The 16,551-nt window shown below is 46.3% G+C and overlaps 1 protein-coding gene across 1 annotated transcript; it reads right to left on the bottom strand.

Moving 5' to 3' along the window:
• Nucleotides 1–5,773: 5,773 nt before the first annotated feature.
• Nucleotides 5,774–10,053, bottom strand: Dppa3 (developmental pluripotency associated 3). The gene is made up of 4 exons (XM_040738320.1): nt 9,823–10,053; nt 7,142–7,398; nt 6,440–6,475; nt 5,774–6,241 (listed from the first exon to the last, which is right to left on the bottom strand). The coding sequence occupies exons 1-4, from the start codon at nt 9,917–9,919 to the stop codon at nt 6,149–6,151; spliced, it is 483 nt and encodes a 160-aa protein (XP_040594254.1). The 5' UTR covers nt 9,920–10,053; the 3' UTR covers nt 5,774–6,148.
• Nucleotides 10,054–16,551: the final 6,498 nt, after the last annotated feature.

Here is a 16,551-nt window from a genome sequence, read left to right as displayed (position 1 = left end):
GTAGCACCAGGTGTTATGTCACGCCTTTAATCCCAACATTTGGGAGGCAGAGGCAGGCGAATCTGTGAGTTTTCTTGGTTTTTTTTTTTTTTTTTTTTTTGAGACAAGGTTTCTCTGTGTAACAGCCCTGACTCTCCTGGCACTCACTCTGTAGACCCAGCTGGTCTGGAACTCACAGAGATTCGCCTGCCTCTCCCTCCCAAGTGCTCTGGTGTCTTCCTCAATGTGATGACTAACCTTGGTTGTCAGCTTGAAACACCTAAGGAGAGGGAACCTCTCAGTTGAGGAGGTGCCTCCATCCGTCTGGGAGGTCTGTGGGCATGTCTGGAAGGCATTTTCTTGATTGGTTATTGATATGGAAGGGTTCGGCTCACTGTGGCCTGGGCTAGTCCAGAGAGTGAGGTGGGAAGCAGCTTTCCTCCATGGTCTCGGGTTCAGGTCTTGCTTCCAGGTTTAAAGAAGAGAAGAGATTTCCTTTGGTTGTCTTGAAACTGCTTTCAAACCCCCACCCAGGCCTGCCCCACCCTGCCCCACCTCTGGGCTGGGGTTACTAAAGACCACCTGCCTCAGAAGGTCAATCAAGTTTCACACCCCTAAATCTCTTCTCCATCCCTAAAATCTAGCAGTCTGCAGTGATTCAGTTATCTGGGAGGAAGGGGTTAATTTCTTAATACAGTTACAATTAAACTGCTGAACTGCTGATCTCTGCGTTGGTAAGCTGGCTTGCTCCTTCCTCTTTCTGGGGTAAGAAAAGAAAAACTATACATCTGTTCTCCTGTTAGTGACCAACACCGATAGCTGCTCAGACAGGATATTTTGTCTGCTAATATGAAACTGCTCTAAGGAAGTAAAACCTGTGACCTCAGCTTCTGTAAAAACTGCTGTGGGATGGGGGAAGTGGTGGTACACACTTTTAATGCCACCACTCAGGAGGCAGAGGCAGGCAAAGCTCTGAGTTTAAGGCCAGCCTGGTCTACAGAATGAGTTCCAGGACAGCCAGGGCTACACAGAAAAACCCTGTCTCAGAAAGCCCAAAACAAACAAAGACTACTTATATATTAAATTTTGTGTTGGAGACAGTAAAGATGCTTTTGTAAATGTTTTTTGGTTTGATGTGGTGTCCCTGTTCCTCTTCCCTCCACACCCCTGCTTTGGTTTGAGACAGGGTTGTCCTGGAACTTTTAGACCAGGCTGGCCTCAAACTCAGAGATCTGGGATTAAAGGTATATGCCACCACCCAGCCAGGAGCTAAACCATACTTATGATGGTTAGGAAGATGTTTCAGTGGTTAAAGAAACTGGCTGCTCTTCCAGGACCAGAGTCAGATTCTTAGCACTCATATGACTCACACCCTTCTGTAATTCCAATCCAAAGGTATGCAATGCCTTCTTCAGCCTTGAGGACACTAGGTATGCACTCAGTGCACAGAAATACATGCAGACATTAAATAAAACAACAACAACAACAGCAACAACATAACTTTTGGGCCAGAGAAATGGCTCAGTGGTCAAGAGCACTGGCTGCTCTTCCAGAAGACCCAGGTTCAATTCCCAGCACCCACACTGCAGCTCATAACTATAACTCCAGTTCCAGAGGATCCAACACACTTTCACACACACACAAATGTTCAGGAAAACACCAAAGCACAAAAATACAAATAAATAAAATATTAAAAACTTTAATGTTTTGGAGGAAGTGAAAATTTTAAGCATTTAAGTTTCCTGGTGTTGATCCAGATGATTTCAAGCATAAGAGAATGAGCAGTATACAAAAGAGAGACTGGCCCATCCTGTAGAAAAAGACAAAGCCCAATGTGGATGACGTCAATCACTGGGAAGCCTGGGAAAGTGATTCGCATGAAGACACGGCTAATTTGACTGTTCCCTGGAGATGACTAACACACAGGAAGTGTTGGGACACAGATTTGCCAGTAGGTGGAGCTTCCTATGATTCATAAACACCGATGTTGTTTGTTTTTCAAAGCTAGATCAGGAGTAGGGACTTTAAGGACTACTGTCACCATCCCAATTTTGAGGAAGTAAAATAACTCCTGCAAGATTTCACAATTGAGAGGATTCCTGGGTTGATGCCCTAAAAGCAGATGCTGTATTTATCGCCTTTATCCCATTTTCAACCTCTTCATGTTCCTTCCTTCCTTCCTTCCTTCCTTTCTTTTTTAAAGGCTTGATGTCAACTACGGGTTGATAATGGATCACTGTAGGGGGCAATTCAAATCACCTAAGGCAATATCCGTATGCATGAATATTCCCCAGAATGCCATGATGTTTTGAGATCTTAGGCAACCGATGCAGCAACTGTAATGAGCAAACGGATTCCCCCTAACTCCCCTTCATTACCTTTACAAAACTACGGACATGGCAGTGGGCTCTTAGCCTACGGAAGGATAACTACTTTGGGATTCTAGGAACACAGACTTTGAAAGGACTGAAGCCAACTGGCTGACACCTGAAATTGATTGTCCTGTCATTCCTCCAGGGTATCTTTCAGGGTTGTCCTACTAAGATTTTTAAAAAATAAATTTATTTATTTTACTTTTTTTTTCTTTCTCAGCACTCTGAGGCAGAGGCAGGTGGCTCTCTGTGAGTTCAAGGCCAGTCAGGGCTACAGAAAGAGTTCCAGGACAGGCTCCAAAGCTACACAGAGAAACCTTGTCTGAAAAACAAAACAAAAAGTTAAGTCTGAGGTCAGCTAGGACTACATCCTAAAACCAGACATAAAACAACAAAATTAAATACAGGTCAAGATGTCAGGCTGTGCCCTGCCCTTGTCAGTGGCTGTGGCTGGAATCTATCAAGTATGTGGTGGAGAGAGGGACGAGAAAGAGAAGCTAAGTGGTTTGTGCTCTGTGAAGAGAGGTGGAAATAGGAACAGCCTGACGTGAGAGGCCTGTCCTGCCACAGGACGGGGACCACGGTCCTACTGCAGCAGGGGTCTATGTTGATGTCTACAGCTGTGCTACCGCCGAAGGTCATGCAGATGTCAGTGGTCTTCTGTACTGCAGCCTGAAGCAATGCTCATGTCTGAGGGCTGCACTGAGCTGACTCGTCCCCCTCCAGGACAGGCTTCAACACTACAGAGAAACCCTACTTCAGTGTTAAGGATAGAAGAAACAGGTTGTGGAATTTGCCTCCATGTCTAAAGAAAGCAACTGCAGCCAGGCATGGGTCAGGGGTGTCCCTGAATGGAGGCCTAGAGAGGGCATTTCGTGAAGCTGTGAGGGAAGCCTGGGTTGCCTTGGAGAACTTGGAGATGCCAGAGCCATGCGATACCTGCCGAGGGAGAGCTGCTAATGGAGTGGAACCAGCCCGTCACACATGGAGATGCAGTTTGGAGTTTGCACAGCTGGTTTTCGGGCTTGCTTTGGTTCAGCCTTTCCTCACTATGTTCCTTTCCCTGCATTTTGGAACAGTAATGTGTTATGAATATGGCGCAAGGGGGACCTTGGCACATGGCGGGGGAGGGATTGAAGGTGGAGCCCCAGGTTTTTTATTTGTTTACACCCTGCCTACCCAGTCACCCCAAGGTTCAGCTGGATCACCTTGGCATTCTGAAGTCTGACTCAGGAAGGACACAATTATGTCTTTGGTCTTTTTTGTTCAGATGCTGAGCAGAGTCTAAGAATTCTTTTAACTCCAACTCCACACTTCAGGCTCCCCAGCTTTTATTCTGTATACAGTATTCTGCCTGCATGTATGCTGCAGGCCAGCAGAGGGCACCAGATCTCATTGCAGATGGTTGTGAGTCACCATGTGGTTGCTGGGAACTGAATTCAGGACCTCTGGAAGAGCAGCCAGTGCTCTTAACCTCTGAGCCATCTCCAGCCCTCCCCAGCTCGTCTTTTTTTTTTTTTTTTTTTTGGTTTCTCTGTACTGCTTTGGAGCCTGTCCTGGAACTCAATCAGTAGACCAGGTTGGCCTTGAACTCACAGATATCCCCCTGCCTCTGCCTCCTGGATTAAAGGCGTGCACCACCAATGCCTGGCTCCCCAGCTCGTTTTAAGATTTATTTTGTATGTATACAGTATTCTGTTTACATGTATTCCTGCAGACCAGAAGAGGACGCCAGAGGCCGGGCGTTGGTGGCGCACGCTTTTAATCCCAGCACTCGAGAGGCAGAGGCAGGCACATCTCTGTGAGTTCGAGGCCAGCCTGGTCTACAGAGCGAGTGCCAGGACAGCCTCCAAAACAATAGAGAAACCCTGTCTCAAAAAATTAAAAAAAAGAGGACACCAGATCTCATTATATGGTTGAGAGTCACCAAGTGGTTGCTGGGAATTGAACTCAGGTCCTCCGGAAGAGTCGTCAGTGCTCTTGCCATCTGCCCACCAGGAGGCTGACCTGGGCGCCTCCCAGCCTCAGGTAGCACAGCTTTTGCTCTGTCTTCCATTCTCCACCTTGCTTCCTGGTGGCTACAGGATTTACAATTTGTCTAATGTGGATTTTACCTTTTAGACACTCAGGTTTCTCTGGGTAGCCCTGACTATTCTGGAACTCACTCTGTAGACCAGAGAACTCAGAGATCCCCCTAATGCGGATCCCCACCCACCCAGTGCTGGGATTAAAGGCCAGTGCCGCCACTTCCCGGCCTTACCATTACATCCCATCTATAAATTTAATGTGATTGTGGCCGGGTGGTGGCGACGCATGCCCTTAATCCCAGCACTCAAGGGGCAGAGGCAGGTCGAGCTCCGAGTTTGACGCCAGAAGTAGTTTAAGTGGCTATTTAAATATTCTGTAGCCAGGGACGACCCTGAACTCCAGATTCTCTTGCCTCTACCTTGTGTTAAACCCTAGCCCAAGAAAACTGTAGTACAAAGAAACCCCTGAGAACCTGGTGATAGCTATGCCACAGAAAACTCTTGTACATAGAAAAGTCAGTCTACAGGGCATCCCTAAAATGACAAGCTTCAGTGGCAGTTGAGTGTCAACTTGACGCTTCTTATGGCAATCTGGCCATGTGACATGCATGAGGAGTTCCATGGCCGCCGCTGGCCCAGAACCATACCAAGAATAAGAGGCCCAGTGTCAGTGCCCCTGGCTCTTGCTGGCTGCTTGGGTGGGGGCACCATCTCATCTCTCTGGCCTCTAACTCAGAGATCCCACTGCCTCTGCCTCCAAGTGCTGGGATTAAAGGCGTGCGCCACCACCACCTGGCTCTGGTTGTCTTCTAGTGAGACAACCACAATACAGTGCCACCTACTTGCAGTTTAGAATCTATTTCCTCATCAATTGTCCTTACAAGACAGGCATTTTGCACATCTCGCTGACACATGCCTGTGATGGGGTGGATACAAGACCCAGGAGTTAAAGATCAGCTAGTCCTCATGGAGACCAATAAGCAGGGTTGGTAGCACACATTTAACCCAAGACCCTGGAAGATTTCTATTGAATTTGATCCTTACGTCCCCTTCCCTGTCTACAGACTAAGAGTGCTAGCCAGGGCTGCATATTAACATCTGTCTCAATCCTATCATGTGGTCAATATGCCTGGAACATTTGCATTTGATCCCCAGACTTCACAAGGTGAGAACTCACCCCCACATACAAGTGTCCCCATGGAACAAACACACACAAATGTAAAACAAGGGGCCATCTAGATGGATCACTGGGCAAAGAGGTGTTTGCTGCCAAGCCTAGTGGCCAGACAACCTGAGATCAATACTAAGGATGAAAAATACTGACAATTCATTCTGACCTCCACATGCACTGTGGGATGTACACACCCACACACAATAATCTAATGTAATAATGACTTACAAACTACAATGGTCTACTTTATTTCGTTCTGTGTATTACTAAAAATCAAGATAACAAGATTGTCTTTGCCTTTATTACAAATTTCTACAAACTAGAGAATACAAAGAACTATTCCAATAATACCTTCTAAACCAAACCACCCCAAAATGCTATTGCTATTACCTAAAGACTTGAGAATTCTAAAGCCCACAGAAAACTTGAGGCCCATTCTTTCTTCTTTGGGTCACTCATATGCTTCACACATTCTCGATCTTTTAATTTGTAACAAGTATGGAAAGAGATCGCCCAACACCAGGAAAAAGAATAAAGCTATTACAGAACTCACTGCTGTGTAGTAGTATCAGCAGTAAAGACAGTATACAAAAGTAGCCCTAATCTTTCCCTATTTTAGCATTTTCAGAAGGGTCCCATCCTTGATACAGGCAGAAAGTGCAAAGGCATCTGAATGGTTCGCCTTCTTCATACTGAAAGAAATAATAGGTGAGTTAATCATGATATTGCAAAGCCAAACAAACATAAATCCTCACCTGTTTAAGTACTGGGTTCAATAACCAGAATTCCAAGTGGTTGAGACCATGCACCCCAGGCCCCACATCCGCAAATTAAGCAACGAAACAGACACCCAACCCACCAACATGTATTAGCAATAAAAAGTTATTTACCACATCTCCATTACGACTTTTTAGTTTCTTCTCAATCTTCATGAGAAAAAAAAAACAAAAACAAAAATTATTTCAAACTATCAAGACAAAGTTAAAACACCTACTCTGTGAGAAGTTGTTATTGGCACCACGTGTAAGGAGGACCATCCCAGGTTAAAGCCAGCCTGGTCTCCACAGAGAACAGAGCAGTCTGTTAGCCCTGGATGGTAGCTCAGGAACCTGTAATCAATCCCAGCACTGGGAAGAATGAGGGGCAAGTTTGTAGATTGAATTGGAGGGCAGCCTGGGCTAAACAGTTATAACCAGATTGACTGCTGCTTACCACTGCTTATTTGCCTACAGCTCAGGCTGCCCTCAGACTATGTAGCAGAGGATAGTCCTGGAAGTTGAAGGATTGGGAATTAGAAGCAGTCACTGCCTGGCGTTGGTGGCGCATGCCTTTAATCCCAGCGCTTAGGAGGCAGAGGCAGATGGATCTGAGTTTGAGGCCAGCCTGGTCTACAAAGTGAGTTCCAGGACAGCCTCCAAAACAATACAGAGAAACCCGGTCTCCAAAAACAAAACAAAACAAAAAAAAAAAAAAAAGAAAGAAAGAAAGCAGTCACTATCTTGTCTAGATTTACATGGTAATTTCAGTCATTACCCAGAGGCTGGGGTTGCTATCTAATATAATAAATAGCCCTGTCCACAAATGCAACTCACCCGAATAAATCTTTTCATCCTTGCCACAGGATCTTTCTGCACAGACAGCAGTGTGCGAACTTGCCTCCTGGGAAAGGCACTTTGGACCTTTCTCAAGATTATTTCACTTTTGTTCTCAACCGGTTTTATCTTTGTTGAGATGACTCGGCGGCGGCGGCCAGGACGACGACGTACTGGGCGATGGGAAGGCTTCTTGGCGCTGGGGCTGAGTGTTAGCTCTTTTAGGTCCTCCGCTAATATTTCTGGCTGTGAGACTTCTGAAACACAGGTGAAGAGCCATCAGTGAGGCCCACCATTCTCCAAAGCAGTACCTCAGAAAGGCATCCTAGCGTTTGTGTAGAGATAGAGCCCCTGGCTTCTTTGCCGTGTGTGATCCCATGCACTAATGTTCCTGTGGCCTAACTGCCTGTTTTCTAGGTCCAGAGGTTGAGACCTTTATTCATGTGTGGGAACTCACACTTGGTGAGACTCTGTGCCCACAAGCCAATTGTGCTGGGAATGTGGCTTGCTCTGCTGGGGACTCTGGAACGCTTTAGAAAACTGGCTATTAACTTTCCACCTAATGCCGGGCGTTGGTGGCGTACGCCTTTAATCCCAGCACTCGGGAGGCAGAGGCAGGCGGATCTCTGTGAGTTCCAGACCAGCCTGGACTACCAAGCGAGTTCCAGGACAGCCTCCAAAGCCACAGAGAAACCCTGTCTCGAAAAACCAAAAACAAAACCAAAAACAAAAACTTTCCACCTAAATCTAATTGAGTTCCGGTGCTCCCTATTAGACTGTGTAAACAGGGTACTTTAGGAAACCAACCCTACTCTTCCCATTCACACCCAGGAGATTGGCCTGTCTTAGAGGAAACTCAACGACACGTATCATCAAGGTTGAGTCATGTCATGGTGGCTCCCTTCTGTTATTTCCAGGTTTGGGATACAGAAAGGATTACTGACAGAATTTGGGTCTAACCTGGCCTAAACACAGTGAGTTTTAGGTCAGTAGAGGCAACAGTCTCAAAACTAAAACTAAAGCCCCAAAACATAAAGGTATCACACAGAAATAAGGAGGTCACAGGTAACTGCCAGGTAAGGCAGATCCAGGGCAAACATTTTTTTCTCGGATCGGATGAAGAAAGACCTAGAAGTGCCACAGAGGGCTTCACCCAGTCAAGCCCATAGCCCCCAGGGCCAGGAGATAAGGAAAACCTGGAGGCCCTCAGGCTCATGAACTTCACCTGCAGCAACAACACCCTGCCCACGTTCAGAGTCTGTGGCTCAGCTGGTTCCCGGGCTAGTTCCCCTGAGAAGCCATTCACCTGAAATGGAAACTCTGGAAAGCGCTCCCAGAAAGTGGGTGGCACAGGTCTTTAAGCCCAGTGTTAAGGAGGCAGAGGCAGGCAGATCTGAGTTCCAGGCCAGCCTGGTCTACAAAGCTAGTTCCAGGACTGCCTCCAAAGATACAGAGAAACAATGCCTCAAAAACCAAAGATTCCGCCGGGCGTTGGTGGCACACGCCTTTAATCCCAGCACTCGGGAGGCAGAGGCAGGCGGATCTCTGCGAGTTCGAGGCCAGCCTGGTCTACAGAGCGAGTTCCAGGACAGCCTCCAAAGCCACAGAGAAACCCTGTCTCGAAAAACCAAAAAAAAAAAAAACAAAAAAAAAACAAAAAAAAAACAAAGATTCCGCCGGGCGTTGGTGGCGCACGCCTTTAATCCCAGCACTGGGGAGACAGAGGCAGGCGGATCTCTGTGAGTTCGAGGACATCCTGGTCTACAGAGTGAGTTCCAGGACAGCCTCCAAAACAATACAGAGAAACCAAACAACAAAACCAAAAATAAATAAATAAGCCTTGAGTGGGGCCATGTTTAATCCTAGCACTCTACTCTAGAGGCAGAGGCATGAGGATCTCAAATTTGAGGCCAGGTTAGCCTACAAAAAGTTCCAGGATGGAGTTGGAGAAATGGCTGGTAGTGGTAAGAACTCTGGCTGCTCTTCCAGGACCCAGGTTCAATTCCACATGGCAGCTCACAACTGAAACTCCAGTTCCAGGAGATTCAACACCCTCTCACAGAAATACATGTAACTAAAACATCAATGCACTTTGGCGTAAAAATAAAATTGGGGAAAAGTCTAGGATATCCTGGACTACAAAAGGGATTTCTGAGCTAAAACAAAACAAAAACTATGGAAACCTGCCCACACCTTTAATCCCAGGATTTGGGAGACAGAGGCAGGAGAACTCTCACTTGGAGGCCACTGGGTTTTCATTGGGAGTTCTAGGCAAACCAGAGATACGTATGTACATATATATTTATTATAAAGTATGTTTTAAAAACCACTGCAGAGACCAGTTGTTGCTATGGAAATTCTGCCCCACCATGTTTTGCCATAATCCCCATGCTGGGTTTGTCCCAAATCTTTTCCACTGCTGCCCTTAACATGGTCCCCCTACAATATTTTCCCCTTCTTTTCGTTCCTTTTTGGACCAGTGCTTTCTCTCTGAGGAAGGTACATTCCTGGCCACCTCTGGCTTGGTTTATCTGTACCCCCACAACAAGGTCTTGTAGCCCACACGGACTACTATAAGCACCGTCTGGGGTCCCGGGTAGCAGCCCCCTGCTGCCTAGCAAAATGAGAAAGGATGGTCCCCTGCTGACTTCCCCAAACCCAGAGCAGAAAGGCGGGCATACCAGACTCATCTGAGTGGTATTGTTCATCCTGGTCCTCATTGCTCCTCTGAGGTTCTGGGTTCACAACCGAGTCGAGTACTTCTGATGACTCCTCCATGGCGATGGGGAGAAACCTCGGAAGGTAGCCCAAACTGCTTAGTCTTGGAGAAGACGGAAACTCAACTGGCAGAGCTAGAGTGAGCCCACCCTGAGGTCTGGCTTCCTTTTAAAATGCAGTGAAGCAAGCCTCTAGGCTACTTTAATGCTAATGAGACAGTGATTAAAGGCAGTGCTGTTGGATAAACTACTCCGCCTGCTCGGTGTTAATACTAAGCCAGGACAAAAACACTAGAGAAACTGCCTGGGTGTGGCATCTGCCACCTTTAATCCCGGTTCTAGGGAGGCTGAGGCAGGTGGATATCTGTTAGTTCTAAGCCAGCCCTGGTCTACACAGAAAGTTAGACCCTATCACCAAAAGGGGGGTGGGAGGAAAGGGAGAGGAAATTTTATCTAGAGTCACCTTGGTTTTCTGAAATGTCAGGGATTTTGTATTGTTTGTTTCTTGGAGATGGCTAGTGACAGTGAACTCAATTTAAATATTCTAGGATAAGCAAGTAGTTTTCCTCTAGCTGTCAGCTAATTCCTAATTAAATTAATTAGAAAGTTTCCTTTGCCTGCCTCATCTTAAATCTTCTGAGACTATTTGCTTCTTTTTTTTTTTTTTTTTTTCTGAGACAGGGTTTCTTTGTGGCTTTGGAGGCTGTCTTGGAACTAGCTCTTGTAGACCAGGCTGGTTTCGAACTCACAGAGATCTACCTGCCTCTGCCTCCCAAGTGCTGGGATTAAAGGCACGCACCACCACCGCCCGGCTGACTATTCACTTTGTAATGCGACTAAATAAACATGTGTATTACACACACTCAAATAAGTTGACAGTTATGATATATGTATTCAAACATTTAAGCATATATATATATGTGAATTGTTTCATAGACTATACATTTAATAGTATCTCTTTCAATTTTTTGAGACTGTGTAGTTTTGGCCATCCAGAAACTCAACATGTATCACAGGCTCACTTCAACCTTAAGAGATCTTTCTGCCTCTGCCTCTGCCTCTGCCTCTGCCTCTGCCTCCAAAGTGCTAGGACTAAACACAAAATAAAATCTTATTGCAACATTTTTAAAGAGACACAACCCAGGATTCTCAGTATGTGGCCCAGGATGACCAGAAACTTTTGTTTGTTTGTTTACTGAGCTAGGGTAGACCTGGCTGTCCAGGAACTCACTGTGTAGACCAGACTGGACTCCAATTCAGAGATCTACCGCCTCAGCCTCCCCAGTGCTGGGGTTAAAGGCATGTGCCACCACTGCCCAATTTTTAATTTTCTATCCTGACCCATTCTATACCAGCGCTGGTATTTCAGCAAGGGCCTGCACACCTGGCTAGAAACATTGCTGAGCTCCTAAAATTAACTTTAATTGGGTATGGTAGCTCATACCTGTAATCCCAACACCCAGGAAACAAAGGCAGGAGTGTCTCTTTGAGTTCTAGGTCAGCCAGGGCTACTAAGTGAAATTTTTGGCTCAAAAAAATAAATAAATAAATTAGGGCTGGAGAGATGGTTCAGCGGTTAAGAGTTCTTCCAAAAGTCCTGAGTTTAATTCCCAGCAACCACATGGTGGCTCATAGCCACCTTGAATGAGATCTGATGCCCTCTGCTGGCACGCAGGCAGAGGATTGTATACGTAATAAATAAATAAAATATTTTTTTAAAAAAGCGGGCGGTGGTGTCACATGCCTTTAATCCCATTACTCAGGAGGCAGAGACTGTCCAATCTCTGTGAGTTCTAGGCCAGCCTGATTGGCCTACAGATCTAGTTCCAGGACATGCTCTAAAGCTACAGATAAACCCTGCCTCAACACCCCCCCCATAATAAATTTAACTTTATAAATTGCTATCTCCCCACTCCAAAAATACTTGGAGTAAGTTATGTCAAAGTGTACCAACAAGGGCCGGCTGTCTTTAGAAAGTAGAATGAAACTCCAAATTCCCACAGCTTTTCTTTCCTTTTTCCTCTTTTTGTTTTTTCAAGGCAGGATTTCTCTGTTTAGCCCTGGTTGTCCTGGAACTCACTCTGTGGAGCAGACTAGCTTCCAACTCACAGAGATCCACCTGCCCCTGCTTCCCGAGTGCCACCACCCCCAGCCTTTTGTTTTATTTTAGCCATGGTCTTTTACTGTGTACCCTCAGGTGAGTTGGAACTCAATAGACTGTCTTTGAAGTTGCAGAAATCCTCCTGCCTCTGTGTCCTTTGCCTCCCACAGCTGAGATCCTAAGAGCACAGCAGCCCCACCAGCTGGCTAACCGCGTTTTAATACTTCATTCAAGTGGTTTTCCGGTGTTGTTTCCAAAAGATGTTATCAACAGTACCTGACTAACTTCTTTGATGTGCAAATTGGAAGCAGTAGCTCAGACCCAGGGCTGAATCTTGTTAAGATGCAAATTCTTTAACACCACCCCATGGACTGAGTCCTTGACCGGAGTCCAGGCTACCTGTGCTAGGGTATAAGGCATCCTTACTGCTTTTTAGGACCTGTTGATCTACCCTCAGTTGTGCTTACTGAAGAATCCCATCTGAGAATTCCACTGGAGATTAGAGAAAAACCAACAGTGGGCACAGCTGTACTCTTGCGGCTTTGTGGTACAGAGCTTGCCCAGCAGGCACAAAACCTTAGTTTCAGCCGGGCGGTGGTGGCGCACGCCTTTAATCCCAGCACTCGGGAGGCAGAGGCAGGCGGACCTCTGTGAGTTCGAGTCCGGGCTGGACCGACAGCCTCCAAAACAATACAGAGAAACCCTGCCTCATAAGAAACAAAACAAAACAAAACAAAACAAAAAACAAAAAAAAAAAAAAAACAAGCCTTAGCTTCAGGTCCCAGGCCTACCAAAGTAAACAAGAAAGTATCTGAGATGCCACAACCTGTCCAATTCACGTTATCTTTATTTTGCTTTATATCTTTAAAGTTATGTTTGCTTCTGTGTATATGTGTGAAGGCCAGGAACAATTTGTGGGAGTCTTCCTCTCTTATCAGAGTGGGTCCCAGAGACGAAACCCAGGTTCTGCCACAACTGCCTTTACCTATGGACTCCACTCATCGGACCCACGTTCTTTCTTATGTGACACACAGGAAGATGAAACCTTCACTTGCTAAGTAAAATAACATGTAAAGGAGTTTTCATTTCTTTGTTACAAGGAATGCAGAGGAGGGAATCAAAGGACTAACTAACGTCTCACATAAAAGTTTTTATGTGTATGTGTGTATGTATGTATATGAGTGAGAGTTTATGTCAAGTGTGTCTGGAACCCAGAGGTTTCGTACGAATCCAGAGATAAATAGAGTTATAGACTGCCCCTGGAATAGAACTCCTGCCCTCTATGCTTTCAGCCACTCAGCCACACTGTTATTATTATGCAAATTTGGGGTTTTATAAGGATATTTTGCTATAGGCTAAAGCTTTAAGGTTTCCTGTCTAGAAAACCCTAAACAAACAAACAAATAAATAAATGCTTTAAGGGTAAAAGGTACTCAGAAAGGCGGGGCCCAGGTGAGTGTGGCTTCTCAGACACGGCCTTTTGTTGTTTCTGAGGCATTTGCTTTGGCTTGTGACTTAGGAAGGTACTGTGTATCATGATGGAGAAGGTGCCTCAGAGTTTGAGGCTGTGGAAGCCCAGGGCTGGGACTCCCCCACATCTCCACCAACCAAGGAACAAAGCACAGGGAGTTCTAGCCCGGTTTTCCGAGGCTGAGTCTCCTGTAATGTACGCTGGCCTAGTACTGAGAGAGACCTGGCGTGACCCTCCTGGCAAGGAGCCACCAAAGGACACTTACTATTTTGTGGTTTTGTTTTGAGACAGAATCTCACTATATGTAGTCCTGGCTGTGTTGTGCCCAAGTTGCAAAGTCCCCAGAGACCACCAGGAAGACCCACCAAACTGCAAAATCAAGGTTTTTTTTTTTTGGTTTTTCGAGACTGGGTTTCTCTGTATTGTTTTGGAGGCCTTCCTGGAACTGGCTCGGTAGACTAGGCTGGCCTCGAACTCACAGAGATGCGCCTGCCTATGCCTCCCGAGTGCCTCCCGGGCATGCACCACCAACGCCCGACTAAAAGCAAGGTTTAATTATTGTTTATTCACCCATGACAGGGACCCTGTCTGGCTAGCTGTCCCAGCAGCCCCCAGAGGGAGTGAAGTTCCCTGTCTACTGCTAGGTTTTATACACAAAAGTTACAGGATTACATCATAGATATTGGTTGGTTTCTGATTGGTTGACACTTGGGAACAATTAGGAGAATTTTTCAAAGTCATACTTTGGCATGAAATACCTGTGTACCAATTATTGTAATTTGTCAGTGCTGAGAGGGAGCATTCTATAGTTTCTATGGCATTGTCTTGTTACTTGCAGGTGGCCTGTTGCACATAGATACCAATAGTTTTCAGAACTATATCCTGGAGACTACAGGGGAGGTTCTGGTCTCCTCTGGAGTTTCTTTTGTGGCCAAACAGTTCCCAAGAACCAAGCATTTAGGAGGGTGTGGGGGGGGGGGTCTGGAGTTTCTTTGTGATCATTTTTGGCCCTAGACTGGGAGGCCAGAGGATCTGGAGTTTCCTTGTGTCAGAGGCCTACGTGTCTTTTCTATAGCCTGTCATGGCTGCTAAAGCAGGGGGCTGAGTGAGGGTCTGGCCCCTTTATTTCTAAATTATTAGAAGGGAAGCCCTTGAGTTTAGTTTACCCCTTTCAGGCTGGTCTGGAACTCACAGAGCTCTGCCTGTCTCTGCCTCCTCAGTGTTGGACCGAAGGGCATGCACATGAGCCACGCCTGGTCAAGTTATTCTTACGTAAGGAATGTTTCTTTAGCAAATGCGCTCATAAGGTTGCTTTTGAAGTACAGGCAGGGTGACTGCTTGATATGACAAACAATGGAGGGAGCAGGAAGGTGGTATTTGTCGCTCTTTGAAAATCCTGAGTCAGGCTCCCCAGCATGCCGGCTCATAGCCACAGGGATCACTCAGTTCCAGAGGAGTCAGAGCCCTCAGGCACCAGGCACAAAGCCAGGAGCTCACTATTCAGACTGGGCTGGCCTGAGTCTCACAGAAAGCTGCCTGCTTTTGTCTGCTGAGCCCTGAAGGTAAAAGTGTGCTCCACCACACATCCCCAGGGGTAAAGAAATCTAGGAGTGGGTCTTAGGAGAGATAAAACATTTTCTAATTTTGTCCCTAAAATTCTTCTGATTAGAGCTTTACACTTGAGGTTAAATCCCCTCCACAGGTCACATGCTTTGTTAATTTTCTGATTTGAAACTTCCCATTTCAAAAAACAAACCAAAGCCGGGCGGTGGTGGCACACGCCTTTAATCCCAGCACTCGGGAGGCAGAGGCAGGTGGATCTCTGTGAGTTCGAGGCCAGCCTGGTCTACAAAGTGAGTTCCAGGACAGCATCCAAAGCCACAGAGAAACCCTGTCTCCAAAAAACAAAAAACAAAAACAAAAAAAACAAACCAAAACAAAAACCAGAATGGTTTGTATATTACTTCACATTGAGTTTATTAAATTGAAATATTTTTTTAATTATTCTTTTCCGCCCAAGACAGGGTTTCCCTGTGTAGCCCTGGGTGTCCTGGAACTCTCAAACACACAGAGATCTACTTGCCTCTGCCTCCCTAGAGCTCGGATTAAAGGCATGTACTACCATCACAGGGTTTCTCTGTATTGCTTTGGGGGCTGTCCTGGAATTCCCTCTGTAGAGCAGGCTACTAGGCCCACTGAGGTTCCCCCCACAGAGCCAGGATCTTTCCCAGGTCATGCAGGAGTCCAACCAGGTGGAACCAGTCTTTGTCTGGGTGGGCTTCCCGGATGCCCTCCGCTGTCTGGAATGCATGAAAGGAGTTGGGGAAGTCTACATCCGGGTCAGATTCGTCCACCAGGTCATCTAGCATGTTCACAGCCTCCATGACCGTCATTTTCTTGTGTGAGAAGCCTCCAAACTGGATATGCTTCCTGTTGACGAAGTCCACCGTCTGGTGTGTGTGCATGAGCTTGTAGGTGCTAAAGACTCGATGCAGCAGTGGGCCTGCGGTGTAGTTGGGGAAGCTGGCCTTGCTTGCGCTCAGCTCTGGGGCCGCTTCAGGTCGATAGGCCAGGGAAGGGTCTAGGTACATGTCCACCTTCATCCTGAGAGGCAGCTGCGGTCAGACGACAGAGCCTGCCTTAGGTCCAACAACAACAACAACAACAACAAGCCCACTTATAATAAAGCACACGTTAAAGAATCTATGAGACACGACTGTTCAGGCAACCCAAGCATGAAGCTCAGCGATGTGACTGAACCAGGTATGGCCACTCTTAGCCTGGGTTTCCCAGGTGGGAATGGTGATTTCAGCACCATCACTTTATTCCAAAAAGTTAAGTGATTATTGATTGGTTCTTCTAAGGGTTCTGACAACAGAACAGTTTAAAATAAGCCGTATCCTTAGAGCAACTGAAGCAGAGCAAATCTTTGCATTAACTCCAAAAGTCCATAGAGCAGTTCTAGGAATCCAGTTTAAGAGCTGACTGTTGTAAAGCTGGGTACCAACTTGTACCAAGTGTCGATTACTAAGCTCAAGGCATACGTAATAACTGAACGTGGTCTATTAACCCTAAGTGTTTGCTTGTAGCTTGCTTATGCCATTGGATACCGTGCTGTTTA

The sequence above is a fragment of the Mesocricetus auratus genome, unplaced genomic scaffold (genome assembly GCF_017639785.1).
Source record: "Mesocricetus auratus isolate SY011 unplaced genomic scaffold, BCM_Maur_2.0 Super-Scaffold_100676, whole genome shotgun sequence".
NCBI lineage: Eukaryota > Metazoa > Chordata > Mammalia > Rodentia > Cricetidae > Mesocricetus > Mesocricetus auratus.
This window is presented reverse-complemented; position numbering and strand designations above follow the sequence as displayed.